At 62.4% G+C, this 13,498-nt stretch overlaps 1 protein-coding gene across 14 annotated transcripts; it reads right to left on the bottom strand.

Moving 5' to 3' along the window:
- Positions 1-3,953: 3,953 nt before the first annotated feature.
- Positions 3,954-13,262, bottom strand: NSMF (NMDA receptor synaptonuclear signaling and neuronal migration factor). Of its 14 annotated transcripts, none has more exons than XM_027615931.2 (16): positions 13,000-13,262; positions 12,470-12,531; positions 11,317-11,823; positions 10,103-10,178; positions 9,261-9,266; positions 8,877-8,969; positions 7,903-7,955; positions 7,272-7,361; positions 6,646-6,770; positions 6,347-6,430; positions 6,224-6,257; positions 6,041-6,111; positions 5,800-5,879; positions 5,504-5,606; positions 5,204-5,400; positions 3,954-5,118 (listed from the first exon to the last, which is right to left on the bottom strand). In XM_027615931.2, the coding sequence occupies exons 1-15, from the start codon at positions 13,068-13,070 to the stop codon at positions 5,230-5,232; spliced, it is 1,626 nt and encodes a 541-aa protein (XP_027471732.1). In that variant the 5' UTR covers positions 13,071-13,262; the 3' UTR covers positions 3,954-5,118; positions 5,204-5,229. The 14 variants fall into 14 exon arrangements, with proteins under 14 accessions (XP_027471732.1, XP_027471731.1, XP_027471734.1 ...); XM_027615930.2 differs by having other exon boundaries at positions 5,204-5,279; XM_027615933.2 differs by having other exon boundaries at positions 5,204-5,279; positions 8,877-8,945.
- Between the last annotated feature and the right edge of the window lie 236 nt (positions 13,263-13,498).

Genomic DNA, 13,498 nt, shown 5'->3' with positions numbered 1-13,498 from the left:
AGCATGGTGTTAGTTGTAGGTGTGACCTACATTGTTAGGTAGATGCCCTTCTTCAGGTTGAGGAAGTTCCCTTCTAGTTTGCTAGAGAAGTTTTCTTCACAAACAAATGTATTTTGTCAAGTGCTTTTTCCTCCTCCATTAACACGTTCATGTGATTTTTCTTTAGACTCTCAATGTAGTGCTTTACATTGGTTGATTTTCTTGAATACTAAACCAGCCTTACAGTCTCAGGAGAGACTCTACTTGGTTCTATTCTTTATATATTACTGGATTTTATTTGTTATCACAGTCCTCATTATTTGTGGATTTTGTGTTTGCAATTTTGCCTACTAACCAAAAATTATTTATAATCCCCAAATCAATACTTGCATGGTCATTTATGGACGTATGCAGGGGCAGCAAAACACATGAGTGCCAGATGTGAGTTTTCTCAGCTGAGGGTGAACAAGGCAGCATCTGCCTTCTTGTTTCAGCCCATACTGGAAAGAGTCCTTTTCATGGCCTGTGTAGTGCTGTGTTTTTGCACTTTTGTGCTTTGTCTTGGTGGTTTGTTTGGAACGACCCTGAGTGTGGTGCCAAAGTGCTGCCCAGGCTTGCCAGTGCTGGAGGCCTTCTCTCTGCTGGCTAGCCTTCTCAGGGTTCTCCAGGTGTCACCACTTCTGGGTGCAATATTTTGAATGCCATTCTGTTGAGACTGGGGTCTTGCTTCCATCCTGTGGAGAATGCTGGGGTTTTAGCGGCAGCCTCAGGGGCTCTAGTCCCAGGTCATCCCCTTTTCCTTCACCACATTTTCTGTTTGGCTTTGCTGAGCCTCCTGTCTGGGAGTGGGCCAGTCTGCTGCACGGGGCATGGGTTAGGGTTGCTTCTACATGGGCCTGAGTGCAGGGCTAAGGGTTCATAAACGCCTTTGCAGGTGGCTTCCCAGTACTTTCTATCTCCCTCCCTCCTGGCTCCCTCCTGGGTCCCTCCTTCCATACCCAGCCTGCATGGTTGCCTTCCTTGAGCCTTCCAACAGACCCTGGCCCTGTTCAGCTGACCCCTGCATAGGGGTGGGACCAGCAGGGGCAACTCCCACAGGGGCTTTGACACCACCCCCCAAATCGACCCTGGTTTCCAGAGACTACTCCATGGGAACTGCCGGTGGAAACCTCTCTCCCTAGCGTGCAGACTTAGTAAGAGGAGCTGTTAGTACAATGTGTCCCTTCTGGAAGCGGGAGGCAAGTGCCAAGTGTGAGTTTCATTCTAGGAGTGAGGGAGCCTTGGAAGCTTCTAGATGAGGCAGATTGTACCCATGTTGCTGGGCAGAGAAGCAGCTCAAGGGGCTGTAAGTGGAGGCGGGGCTGGAGGACACCCATGGGGGAGGTGTGGGAGGTGGCTTCCTGGCCCATCCTGCCGTTGGCAGGGGCAGGTTTCATGTCTTCTCTCCTCTGCCCCCAGCAACACTAACTGCCGGGAGTGAGCGGCCACACCTCCTGTCACAGCCTATAATTACATATGTGGATTTATCCCCATGTAGAGAGGCTGTTTTCCTCTACTTTACAGGTTGGGAATCATACCTCGGTGTGACTGGAGACACTCCCCCACCCTGCTGGGGCACCATGCCCCAGCTCTGTCTTAGCGAGGCACACATCTGGGGCCAAGGAGGGCCCACAGCAGGTGAGCGAGGCACAGAGAGGGCAGTGTGGGGGAGATGGGCAGGCTGGCACCACCTGTGCCCATGCTGTTTGGAGAGACAAGGGTTGTGCTCAGGCCTGGCCTTCTGGGTAATTATGAATTAATTATGAAGGTATACGTGTCACAGTGGGTGGCCAGACTCCTCTCATCACTGTTCACCTACCTACTCACTTTAAACAGAGGCCTGACCATATTTCCCCCTTAACAATGAGCCTTTTGAACCATCTGCTCCTTCTGGGATAGCCGGCCCTGTGATCTGGCCTTGCCCCAATCAATGGCATGAACGAGCTGCCCCAGAGGGAGGGAGGTGTTGGCTCGACAGACCTGCCGGCTTATCAGCTATATATATATATATATATAGCATTATACATATAATACACACACACAATTTCAAGATTTATTTGAGAGAGTGAGCTGGGGAGGGGCAGAGGGAGAGAATCTCACACTCCCTGCTGAGCGCAGAGCTCCATGCAGGGCTCTATCTGGATCATGACCTGAGCTGAAATCAAGAGTCAGATGCTCAACTGAGCCACCCAGGCGCCCCGTAGGTTATATTTTAAGAGCTGTGGCCAGATTATCTTCCTGAAAGGCTGTATCAACTCACGTTACCTTTTTCCCCACACATTCACCAGCATAGGCCACTAATGCCCTAATGTTTGTGCCAAACCAACCGGCAAGAAGTAATCACCTCGTCCCTTTTGTTGGCTGTCACTGGGTCCCTAACAGGCTAAGGAGACCGTGCCTTCATTAGCCCCTTGACTTCTTTTTCTGTGTTCTCCCTCGAGATCTTTACTCATTGCCCCTCCCGACTGCTGTCCTTTACTTAATACATAAGAACTTCTTGCGCGTCAAGGACGCTTCTGCTTCTCTCACCACCTCTAGCTGCTGGGGCCGGTGGGTGGGTCAGTGCTGCGGTGGCCCCGGCCAGCCTCGGCCCTCACGTCTGCCACACTTTCCCCACTTGTACTTCTCCAAAATGCTTGTCCACGTTGTACTGGGCTTGTTCCTGGGTAGTGTTTCTCCCACTGTGACATCTGTCTCTCCACCCTGCTTCTCTTCAGTGGTTACGGGGCAAGGAACGGAACCTTGTGAGCCAGACCTAAGACCTCGAACTTCGTGCTGGCAGACCTCCCAGGCCTTCTCCACCGCAGCCGTCCCGAAGGACCACGTGGGCTGAACAGTCCTGCTGAAGCAGCCCCAGACCTGCAGCTACAGGGCCCCACGAGGTGAGGGGAAGTGAGGGGAAGGGGCGTAGGACACAGTTCCCAGCTGGTCCGGGATGAGGGTTGCAGACAGCACAGGAAATGTGCCTTCTAAGTGCACAGTGTGCAGGTAGCTGGGTCATCTTGGGGAGAGCTAGCCTCCTCGCCTGCACGTTTAAGACAAAAGCCTACAGACAGAAATTCTGGCAGCACCAGGCAGCCTGCAGGTGTGAGGAGCAGGGGCGATACGTCATGGCTCAGGCACTGAGAGTGCTAAAAACTCCCAAATAACACAACTTCATATGTGAGAGCATGTAGACGGGCATCTGGCATCTACGTACCTACAAGCTTACCTATTCCCGTAGATACCGACCGCTCGGCCGCCTGCCCCAGCCCTGTGTGGGATGCCCTGGAAGCATCTGGAGACTGCAGGGCTGTGTGCCCCTGGAGCTGGCATGCCCACCCCAGGAAGGGCCGCCTGCCTCCAGGATCCCAGCACCCAAGGCCTCAAGCTTCCTAGACTCTACCCACGCTGTCCACTGGTGGCCTCCCATCCTGCCCAGCCCTTGGTGGCCTCATGTGTGCACATCTGGCACCTGTTGCCCCATCCCTGGACCACTAGAGACCCAAGAGCCACCCAGGTAGCCAGGCCCAGCGACGGCAGCAGCAGCTTTGCTACTGGGCCCATCTGGAAAAGGGTGGCCAGCTAGTCCCACGGTCACTTCCTGGCACCCTGCGGCAGCCATACTGCTGACCAGATGCGGAGAGCGGCCTGAGGGGTGGGTGGCCCTCTGCTTGGTGCCCGGGGGTCTCTGCTCTCGCCGCCCGACCCTTCCCGACCCTCTTCCGGCAGCACACCCCTCTGCCCCCTGCAGCTATCTCAAGAACCTGCTTTTCTCCACCCCCACCGCTGCCAGGTCCTCTCATGGAGCCTGCCCTTGGCAGGGGAGGTCTAGAGGCCCCACCCAGCCCTCTCTGTCCAGGCAACCATGCGCAGCAACCTTGGACCAGCAGGCCCCGAAGTTTCTGGGCCCAGGGAGGTAGTGGACGGTGCTGAGAGGAGAGCCAGGCGGTGGCCGCAGCGGAGGGTCAGGTTTAATGGTCACTCTAAGGGATATCGTACATCATTCAGAGCCCAGCACATGCCCCTGCTCCTCCCTTAGCTGAGGGCAGAGCCAGGGTGTCCTCACTCCCAGGCTCTGCAGAAGGGGGCCTGCCCCCGAGCCCCAGCTATGTACAAGAACCAGCCCCACTGGGCCCTAGAGTCCACCACTGCTCAGCGCTGCCGTGAGGTCCAGGCACCCACTGCTGTGTGCGGCGGGGTTCCCACCCACCGGGGCCCAGGCCCGGCCTGCCCCTGCTGTACCCTTTGCACTGGGAGAGGACTCCAGACCAAGGCTGGCAAAAGCTGAACTGCACTGCAGCATCAGGGGGCTGAGCGGCTGCTGGAGGACGGGGAGCGGGCAGGGCCCTGCTCAACCCAGAGCCTCCTGAGAGAAGGGGAGGCATGTCCCCTCCACGGCTGCCCAGACACCCCTGCTGGGCCGGTGAGGCTGAGGTCAGAGGAAGCAGGGGTGGCAAGAAGGTACAAGCGCAGACCATCAGGGCCTCGGCCAGGGCCAGAGCCAGGCCGGACAGCCGGGCAACACTGCCCCACAGACAGGCCGCCCTGGTGCTGGTGATCAAATAGGGCAGGGCTGGGGGGCTGGGGGCAGAGAAGATCCTGAACACACACTGGGCTGGGTTGTCTACACCGTAACTGGTAACATAGCACTTAACTATTCAACTAATAATGCTGCTTCCCTTTGAACTGTTTCGGGGCTATGAAAATTGCACTTATTTCTAGGAACCCGCAGAAAGGAGCCTCCCCAGTGCTGCAGCCTCTGGGCAGGGCCTAGGCCCCATCAGCGCCAGGCCGCCGAGCACCCCCTGGCCACGCGGGGGTGAGGCTCGTCCCGGGCCACAGGGGCTACGACCTCAGTGGCCTGGGGTGCAGTGAGGGCCAGACCCCCAGGAGGGAACCTGAGCAACACCTGAGGGTGCCCTGAAGCGGCTGTGAAGACTGGGACCACGCGGTCCTGGGCCACACACAAGCGGCCCAGCCCTAGCCGCTGGTCCACGGAAGCAGCTGGGTGGCACGGCCCTCAGAGAACATCCTCAAAGTCCAGCAGCTTCGAGTGCTGACGGCTTTTCCACAGGCGGTACAGCCGGAAGTCAAAATAGGTCTCAATCATCTGCTTCCCTGGGGCACAAGAAGAAAGGCCAGGGTTCAGGCCTCACCCCCTGGACCCCACCCCTTGAGCTGGGAACCAGCCTGGCGAGCTCACCTTGGGCCGACAGCTCCAGCGGGGACTCAAAGGTGACCCTGTAAGGGGTCATGAGGGTCCTGAGGTTCTGGAACAGCTGAAAGGGCAGGGCGGGGCCGTGAGTTCAGGGCAGGGGAAGGGAGGGGGTGGGGGGGTTCGGGGGGTAGCAGGAACCCCCCATCACTGACTGGGTTCAAGCACAGGGAGCTTCTGAGGAGCTAAAGGAAGAAAGGACAATAGAAGAAAAATGAGAGCTTTTCAACTCTTTTAGTGGGTCTGGGGTTTCCAGAAACCTGGGGCAGGGTTTGGGGGTCCCTGTACCTTCTCCCCGTTGGGGTTCCCCAGAATGTAGCAGCCCATGATGTGGATGACGTTCGGCTCTGGGTTCACTTTGCTCATCAAGCGGCTCAAGCGCTTCCAGAAGCTGGTGGGGGAGGGCTGGGTCACCGGTAGCCTCTGGCCCAGGCCCCCACGTGTGAGGAGGGGTGGGCCAGGGTCCAGGACCCGGCTCCAGAGACAGGGGCATGACGGGGAGGGGCTGCAGGGATGGGGTGTGCAGATGGACGCTGCCTCGAACTCCCCTGCCCGGCCCTCCACAGGCAGCCCGGCTCACTCACTGGATCATGTCCTCCTCTTTCTCCACTTTGGCAAAGGTGGCCACCTTGTTCTTGAGCAGGTACAGGTGTCCTGGGCCGCCCTGTCGGAGACTATAGTTGGCCACGTGGGGCGAACACAGAGGGCGTCCATTCACTGCCCCCCCATCACACAGACACGTGGTCGTTCACGCATGCGCAGGAGGCTGCACTCTCAACTGATACCCCCACTCCACCCCCCCAGCAGGAAGGGGCCGAGCCCTACCTGGCAAAAAATCAGCATCTTCCAGATCTTGGCCCCCTTGTGGTAGATGTTCAGCTTTTTCTCTATTTCCTCTAGGGAGGAAGGAGTGTGAGCTGTCTCCTGGTGCCCCCCAACCCCCGCCATGGCCTGCAGATAAACCCCCACACCCAGGATCAGAAGACAGTGGGGCTGGAGGGCACATACCCAGAATGTCCTCAAAAGTCGCGTGCTCGTGATCCTGAAACAGACACAGGCCACACTCTGGTCAGAGCCCCTCTCAGGCAGGCAGCCCCACCCAGCACCGGGGGCTGGGGGAGAGACACTCACATAGAGAATGGGGATGATGGACGGGTCGTCCCTGCGGATGATAGTCGGGATGTACTCAGCTTTGGGCACCTTGGAGGAGATGAGCTGCCGACAGCACAGGATGCTGCTCAGGGCCCAGCTGCCCTTGGAGCCCATGGGCAGTGGGAGGCCCCATGAGGTTGCCCCCCACTGCTGGGCAGCCTGTGATGGCTGCATCATTTCCAGGTAGAGCCAGTTGGGCTCCTGGAGGAAAAAGGACCCCGCCCCCGCCAGCCCAGGACCGGCTAGAACAGGAATAGCATAAAGACACCCAACCTCACCATGACCTTGGGGGGCACAAAGCCCACGGTGTCGCAGGCCACTGCCTCCAGCCCCTTCTCGGTCTCCCAGTCCAGATCCTCGAAGGCCTCGCCCAGGGTGCAGTGTGAGCTCTGCAGGTCACTACCTGAGGGGCAGGATGGGTCACCAGGGCCGCGGGCCTCCGGCGTCACCTCCAGTCCCAGCTGTAACCCGCAGACACGAGTGGTAGACAGAACCCGCAGTAAAGACTCCCGGAAGGTCCTCCAGGCCAGGGAGAAACCCAGGGTGGGGGACAGCGACCAACAGAGGCCACCACCACACTGGTGAGACCGGCCGCTTTCCCCCACCCCCACGAGGCTGCACTGTGGACCCCCGCACAATGCCAGGAGTGCCAGGCCAGCCAGGCCCCTGGAGCCAGCAGCGGGGCAGGGCAGCCCCCGGCCCCTCAGGCCTCCCGGAGCTGCAGCAGCACACAACACCCTGCCCACGAGGTGCCCCCACCTCACAGATGGGTAAACTGAGGCTCAGAGAGCGGAAGCGCAGAAGCCTAGCTGCCCGGGCAGGAGGCCCGCCCTGCGGAGCGCGGGAGCTGGGGGCCTAGGGGAGCCTCTCGGGGCAGGTGGGCCGGCCTGCGCCGGGCACCTACTGTCTCGGGAGTCGTGGGAAGTGTCGGCTTTCATGGGGGTGGGGTCGCTCCAGGACCGGCTGAAGCTCCGCTCGCGCCGCTCGGCGAACGCTGCAGTGAGAGCAAAGCGGCGTCAGCGGCCGGAGCGGGGGCGGGAGGGGCAGAGCCTGAGCGGACTCCGAGCCGCGGGGCCCCATGGCCGGGCTGGACCCGCGGCAGGGCTGGCTCCGGGCCGCCGCGCTCGTGGCTGGGCCGTCGGAGGACGTCAGTCGGGGGTGCCGGGACCGGGTTTGGCGTGCGGGGGCAGGGGCTGGGGATCCGGCCCGGTGGCGCGGGGCTAGCTGGGGCGCCCGAAGGCGCCAGGGCGGGTGGCGGAGTGAGCGTCGGGGCCAGAGGCCGGGCGCGTGCGGAGGGGCCGGGGCGGCAGGAAGTTGTGGGCGGGGCTGTGGGTGGGGCCTGGAGCCCGGGGCGGAGCCTGAGGCGGGGGTTCCGTTGCAGGGCTAGGGGCGGGGCCAGAGTCCAGGGTTCCCGGGTGGAGCTGGGGAGGGGGTTCGGGAACGCGGGTCTTTCCGGCGCAGCTAGCAGCCCGCGAAGCCCCAGCCGGCCGAGAGCAGCGCCGCCCACCTGCCCACCCTCCTGCCCTGGGCCTTACTCTGGGCCTTCACCCTCCGGCTGCCGACCATGCGCAGGTGTTTGCGGAAGTTCCTGGGGAAGAAACACGGGCCCTGGTGAGGATCGCCAGAGTGGGTGGGCGGCGGACCGGTCCCCCATGCTCCCTGCTCTTGGCGCTACTGCCCCGCAGCCGCACCTGACGTTGCCTGAGGCTCTGCCTTCGCCTCTTTAGGGAAGAAATGGCTCGCGCCCCTGCGCTCCCCCGCGCGCTCCCCGCCCACTCAGGCGCCAATCCCACCCAGTCCCTATGTCATGCTGACACCTTTCCAGGGCTCCCCTTTGCTGCCAGGACAGAGGCACAGTGGTCAAGACTTCTCTTGCCGTCGCCCCCATCGCAGGACCACTCCCCTGGTGACTTCCCCCGCCTTCAGGCCCCACCTCCACTGCCCACCCTTCCATTCCCTCCGGGCCCAGGCACACTCTGAACCCCACCAGCCTCCCTCTCCAAGTGGTCCAGGGCTCCCGCTTCCTGTGCTCGGGGACCAGGGCAGCACGACTGTCTGCACCAGCCTCAGGTAGGTTTGGGGCCTGCAGACACTCCTTCCCCTGCTCTCACGTCCCTGGGCCACCTCAGAGACAGGTCTTCTTCACCCCCAAATGTGTGCCCTACCCAGGTTCAGCGTCCAAGATGGACAAGGTTTCTGGCCACATCTCTGAGGTGAGGCTTGGGGAGGATAAGCCTTGTTGCTGACCCCACAGCTCTGGGGTTCAAGGGGCAGGGAGAGACATGGGTGGACTAGCTGGCTGGAGTCCCACTGTCAACATACCCCCAAAACACAGGCCTAGGGGGCCCAGGTTCCATGGTCTCTCCTGCCTGCTGCGTCCCCAGAGCAGGGCCAGGCCAGTGGTCGCCACCGCCCTTCCCCCATCAGGTCTACCAGGGCCCAGTGGGTCCAGGCCAGACCAGCACAGACAAGAGACGGACCCTGGTGGCGAGTGGCTGGCAGGCCCTACCTCTGGATTACAGACGCGGAATCATTCTCCCGTTTCCGGCGCTTCCTCTCCGCGTAGCCCCTGAACACCCTGGGAAACCACCACGAGTCAGCACTGCCCTTGGCCGCAGGTAGGAGGGACCGAGACGTGGGGACAGAGGCGTGAGCACAGGGCCTGGAGGGGCATCCAGGGCGCCGGGCCAGGCAGAAGGGTCCTGGCCTGTCTCGCCCTGTCCTCCGCCCTGCTCCTGGCAGGCCCTGCTGTAGCCTTGGTGCGTGCGGGGATGCAGCACTCCCTCACAGTCAAGGCCCAGGTCCCTGGCCTGCCCAAGCCTATCTGGGGGTAGGAGGGTCCCCCAGGGACAACCACCGTGCTCTTAAGCTCCAGGTCCCACAGGGTACTTACGAGATGCTGGAGGTACAGCGGGACGGGGCAGCGTGAGAAAGAAGACATAGTGAGCTACGACCCCGGCAGCCCCGAGTTCCCTGTTACGGCCCTTGTGATTGACTCCGGGGGCCCCTCGCTCATACTCCGGGCACTAGCTATGTTGTGGGAAGCCCATGAGAGGGCCATGGCCGCAGAGGTCACGGGCTCATGCTACCAGGTGCTGTGATGTGGTCATTTCTGCTGGGTCTGGGCCTGGTGGCAAAGGTGGCAGCCCCCAGCCAGCCTGGGGGCAGTGCTGGGCTCTCCAGAGCAGCATCGGGGTGGGGAGCTTCCTCAGTGTGGGGGACACTGCAGCGAAGGGTGCCTATCTGAAAGGAACTCCGTGTCCGAAAACCCAGGTACATGTCCCAGACAGAAAAGAGCCGGCCCCGCAGGGGACTCCTGAGGTGTGATCCCTCAAGGTGCCTACAGGGTACAAGTCCACTGCTGTCTGGGAGCCGAGATGAGGCAGTGGCCTGGGAGAACCACCCCCACCAGTGACTGTGTCAGCTGCAGCCCTGGGCTGGGTCCCCAGAGGACCATCAAAGGGGAGGGCCGGGAGAGCAGAGGGCAGGGCAGAGTGCGGAAGGGAGGGGTGGTAAAGGGATGGGGCTTGGGAGGAGAGCAGCCAGCCCTGCCTTCCCTGAGACTGATGTCACATCTGGCAGCCATGGTGGGACATGGGCACGTGGGGCTGCTCGGAAACAGTCAGGCAGGTGGGCCCAGCAGGCAGGAGAGGGTCCAGCAGTACTTCCTGAGCACCAAGAAGAGCCCCTGGCCCAGGCCCCACGCCGTGGGCACATATCAGGTACACGACTCACGCTTGCATAGTTGTGGTTGCTGTCTGGAAACTGAAGAGGTTTTCCTTGGGGAACCAGGTACGGATGGGGGTGTCATCTGCAAGACAAAAGAAGTGGCAAGGGTGGCTTGGGGGTTCCTAAAGCCTTTACTTCCACCTGCCAGGGAAGGTGATGCTTCTGCCAAAGCCAGTGGAGGAAAAGCTCCAGGGTCCCCTAACCCTCTCCCAGGTGGGCGGACCCTGGCATGGGGCTCTAAGGGAGCATGTGCCTGCTCAGCTGTTCACGCTGAGACAACTCAGCAGCTTCGTGACAGTCGGTCTTTGCCCAGCTCTCCCTGAGGCTGCCTACAACGGAAGAGCATTCCTTTGAAAGCACAGTCTGTGTCCAGGGGGCCCAGAGAAAGGATTCACTGTTTCTCTTTGCAGAGGAGGAACAGGGCAGGGACAATGGCTGCAGCCTTTCCTGGGGGCTCTGGGGCCTTCTCTGCAGCCTGCACACTCCATTCCCTTGGACCATTCCAGGAGGGTGAGGTAGAGGCCCTCCTCCAGTGTGGAGACTGTCTTGCTGAGGGCTGCCCCTTCTCAGGACCCTACAGGGTCTGACCCTACAGGACTCTACAGCTCCTAGATGAGGTGGATGAAAGTTTGCTCTACTTTCTCACCCTGACCCCTGCCCCAACCCCTAGGCGGTGTCCGTCAGAGAAGCACAAGGTCATGGAGGTGAACTGCCCACACCCCCAGCCTGTGCCCTGGTGCCTAGGCAGGTGGCGGACTGGGAAGCCCAGGAGGTATCCTGGGATGATGTGGGGGCTCAGCTAGTTAGCACTTTGCTTTTCAGGATGTGACCTCAGAGCCAGGAGGCATGGGGCTGCTCAAGTGTCTTCTAGACACAGTAAGTCTCCAAGGCTCACCAGCCACCCACACAGCTCAGCAATCCTGGGGAGGCACCCAATACCTGGCCAGGCCCCAGACAGCTTCCTGAGGTTACTGGGAACTTCATTTGTTGGGACCCAGGGCAGGGACTATTCCCCAGGACTCCCCAAAGGCAGCCTCATTTTCTAATTAAGCCACGTTTTCTGTGTACTCAAGACTCTCCTAATCCCCCTCCTCCAGGAAGTACTCCTTGACTGACTCGGTGCTGCGGGGCACCTACACACCCTCCACCTGTCCAAGCCTCGTAGTGGTGGTTGCCAGCAAACCCCAGCATCAGCTCCCTGCCCCCGAGCCTGCCCTCACCAGACACACGGTCAACACTGTACATCCTCTCCAGCTTCTTGCGGCGGCTCGTGGCCTCAGGCAGAGGTGGCTGGTCCAGCCCAAAGGCCCGAGGGGAGGGGCTGGGACCAGGGGCCAGCTGGGCGCATCCCGGACATTCCTTGGAGCCCTGGCGGCTGCCTGCCCAGCTCTGGCAGGGCCTGCTGACGTCCTCACGGCTGCCCCCCGGGCTGGCACGCAGGGGCTGACTGTGGTGGTGGGGGTGCCGTTCCCGCTGCCGCCGCCCCTTCACCACGGCCAGCTCAATGGCCTCGGCCTCTGGGCTGGGCAGCAGGGCTGGCTCCCCGGAGATGGTGTACACACGGGGCTGGGGGCCCTCACAGGCTGGCTTCCCGCCGACAGCCTCCTCTGAGAGGCTGCCCTCGTAGCGGCCATTGGAGACGAGGGAGAGGCGACGCTTGTTCTGGGGGGCTGGCTGCATCTCGGGGGACCCGTCGTGGCCAGAGTAGGCATCAGCCAGCAGGTGGTCTGGGGGAGAGGCACCAGGTGAACTGCAGCCCTCTGGCCCTGCCCTCCCATTCTCCTGGTGCGGTGAGGGCAGAGAACACCCAGTGAGTGCCTAACCCCGGATGGGGGAGACCGGAGCTGCCCTCCAGCCCCAGTGCCCAAAGGCTAAGCCCCTGCTATCTTCAGAAAAGGTGTTTGCGAGCTGCGCACTCCTCTTAGAGGCTCCCACCCTCCTCCTACCTGGGCCCCAAGCTCTGGGTGTGCGCGTGGGGGTGACAGGCTATACTACCTGCGGTTGATGGTGGGGGATGGACGGGAATAAACAGGCCACCTCCCAGCCTGCCACTGCACCCGTGTGCCCAGTGCCAACTTCTCCCTTCCCCCCCACCAGCTGGCCCCCAGAGACAGCGGTGCCAACCCTGGGGGTGCCAGGAGGCCTGTTGCCATGCCAACGGCCCAGGCTGGGTGGGTGCCATGGTGATGAGTGACTCTGAGCTCCTCCTGGGGCTCTGGGCCAGGGAGGGCAGGGGGCGTGAGGAAGCCAGCCCAGCAGCTCACAGCCCACCAGCCGGGCCAGGCCTGGGGCAGGGGACAGCAGCCCTACGTCGTGGGGGTGGGGTGGGGCTGCGGACTAACCCGGTCCTGGCACCTTTTCGAATGCCCCTACCTGCACCGTTCCGATTCTCAGGGTGACTCTGGGACAGGTACTCGCCAAATGCTCGGGCTGCTCTGAAGGGTGGACAGCAGGGTGCTCTTTCAGTGCACCCAGGGCACAGGCACTCTGGACTCTCCCCAAAAGGGAGCCTGGGGTCCCCACCCCCACCCAGGCCTCGAGCACCAGCAAGGGGAGGGTCGGGGTCACTCACGGCAGACCGTGCCGTCCCACCCCCAGAAAACCCAGGGCTGACAGGTCGCAGTTCCAGGGACCCTTGGGTCTCAGTGCAACGTGGCCGGGGCCCGGGTCAGCTTTCGGTCCAGCCCCCGTCACTGTGTGTGTGTGGGGGGGGGGGGGAGGTCGTGAGGTCGGGCATCTCACCCACAGCTGTCTCCGGGAGGGGAGCCGCGCCGAGGCGGGGGTGCGAGTGGGGGAGGGAGGCGCGGCGAGAAGCCCCGCCACGGGGGAGGGGGCCGGGCGCGGGGGAGACGCCGCGGGGGCCGGGGGCGGGCGTTGAGCCCCGGCCGACCCGCCGCACTCACCGCACTTTGGCCGCCACCGAGGACATGGCCTCGCTCCTCAGCGCCCTCCTCCGGGAGGCGGCGGCGCCCATGGTCGCGGCGGCGGCGGCGCATCCCCCGGCCTCAGAGCGCGCCCCGCGCCCGCCGCCTCCGCCGGGGTAGCCGCACCGCTCCGGGGCTCCGGCTCGGGCCCGGGCCCCGCATGGCCGCGCTGAGCAGTCCGCGAGTCCCGCCGCACCGGGAGAGCACTGCCGGGGCCGGGGGCGGTGGCTCCGCCCACCGCGACATCATGGACGGGGCGGGGCCGGGGCTCCGCCTACCTCTACGTCACGCCTGGAGGTGGCCGCCCCTGACGTCGGGGCCTGGCGGGGTCGTCCGGAGGGGACTGGGGCGGTGGCTCCGCCCACCGTGCAGGCGCTGGGGAGGGGGACGCCGAGAAGCAGGCTGGCGGTCACTTGACTCCAAGGTCCTGGGCCCTCGGGTCAGGGGTCTCCCTGCCCCTTGGAGACCTGCAGGGGCT

Source organism: Zalophus californianus, chromosome 13, assembly GCF_009762305.2.
Source record: "Zalophus californianus isolate mZalCal1 chromosome 13, mZalCal1.pri.v2, whole genome shotgun sequence".
NCBI classification, from domain to species: Eukaryota; Metazoa; Chordata; class Mammalia; order Carnivora; family Otariidae; genus Zalophus; species Zalophus californianus.
This window is presented reverse-complemented; position numbering and strand designations above follow the sequence as displayed.

Coding starts and splice junctions, on each gene's coding strand:
- NSMF (XM_027615930.2), bottom strand. CDS start 13,070: ATGGGCGCCGCCGCCTCCCGGAGGAGGGCGCTGAGGAGCGAGGCCATG. Junction 6,431..6,645: donor TTGTGCCCCCCAAGGTCATG/GTGAGGTTGGGT, acceptor TGCTGTCGGCAG/CTCATCTCCTCCAAGGTGCC. Junction 5,880..6,040: donor AGATGCTGATTTTTTGCCAG/GTAGGGCTCGGC, acceptor AGTCTCCGACAG/GGCGGCCCAGGACACCTGTA.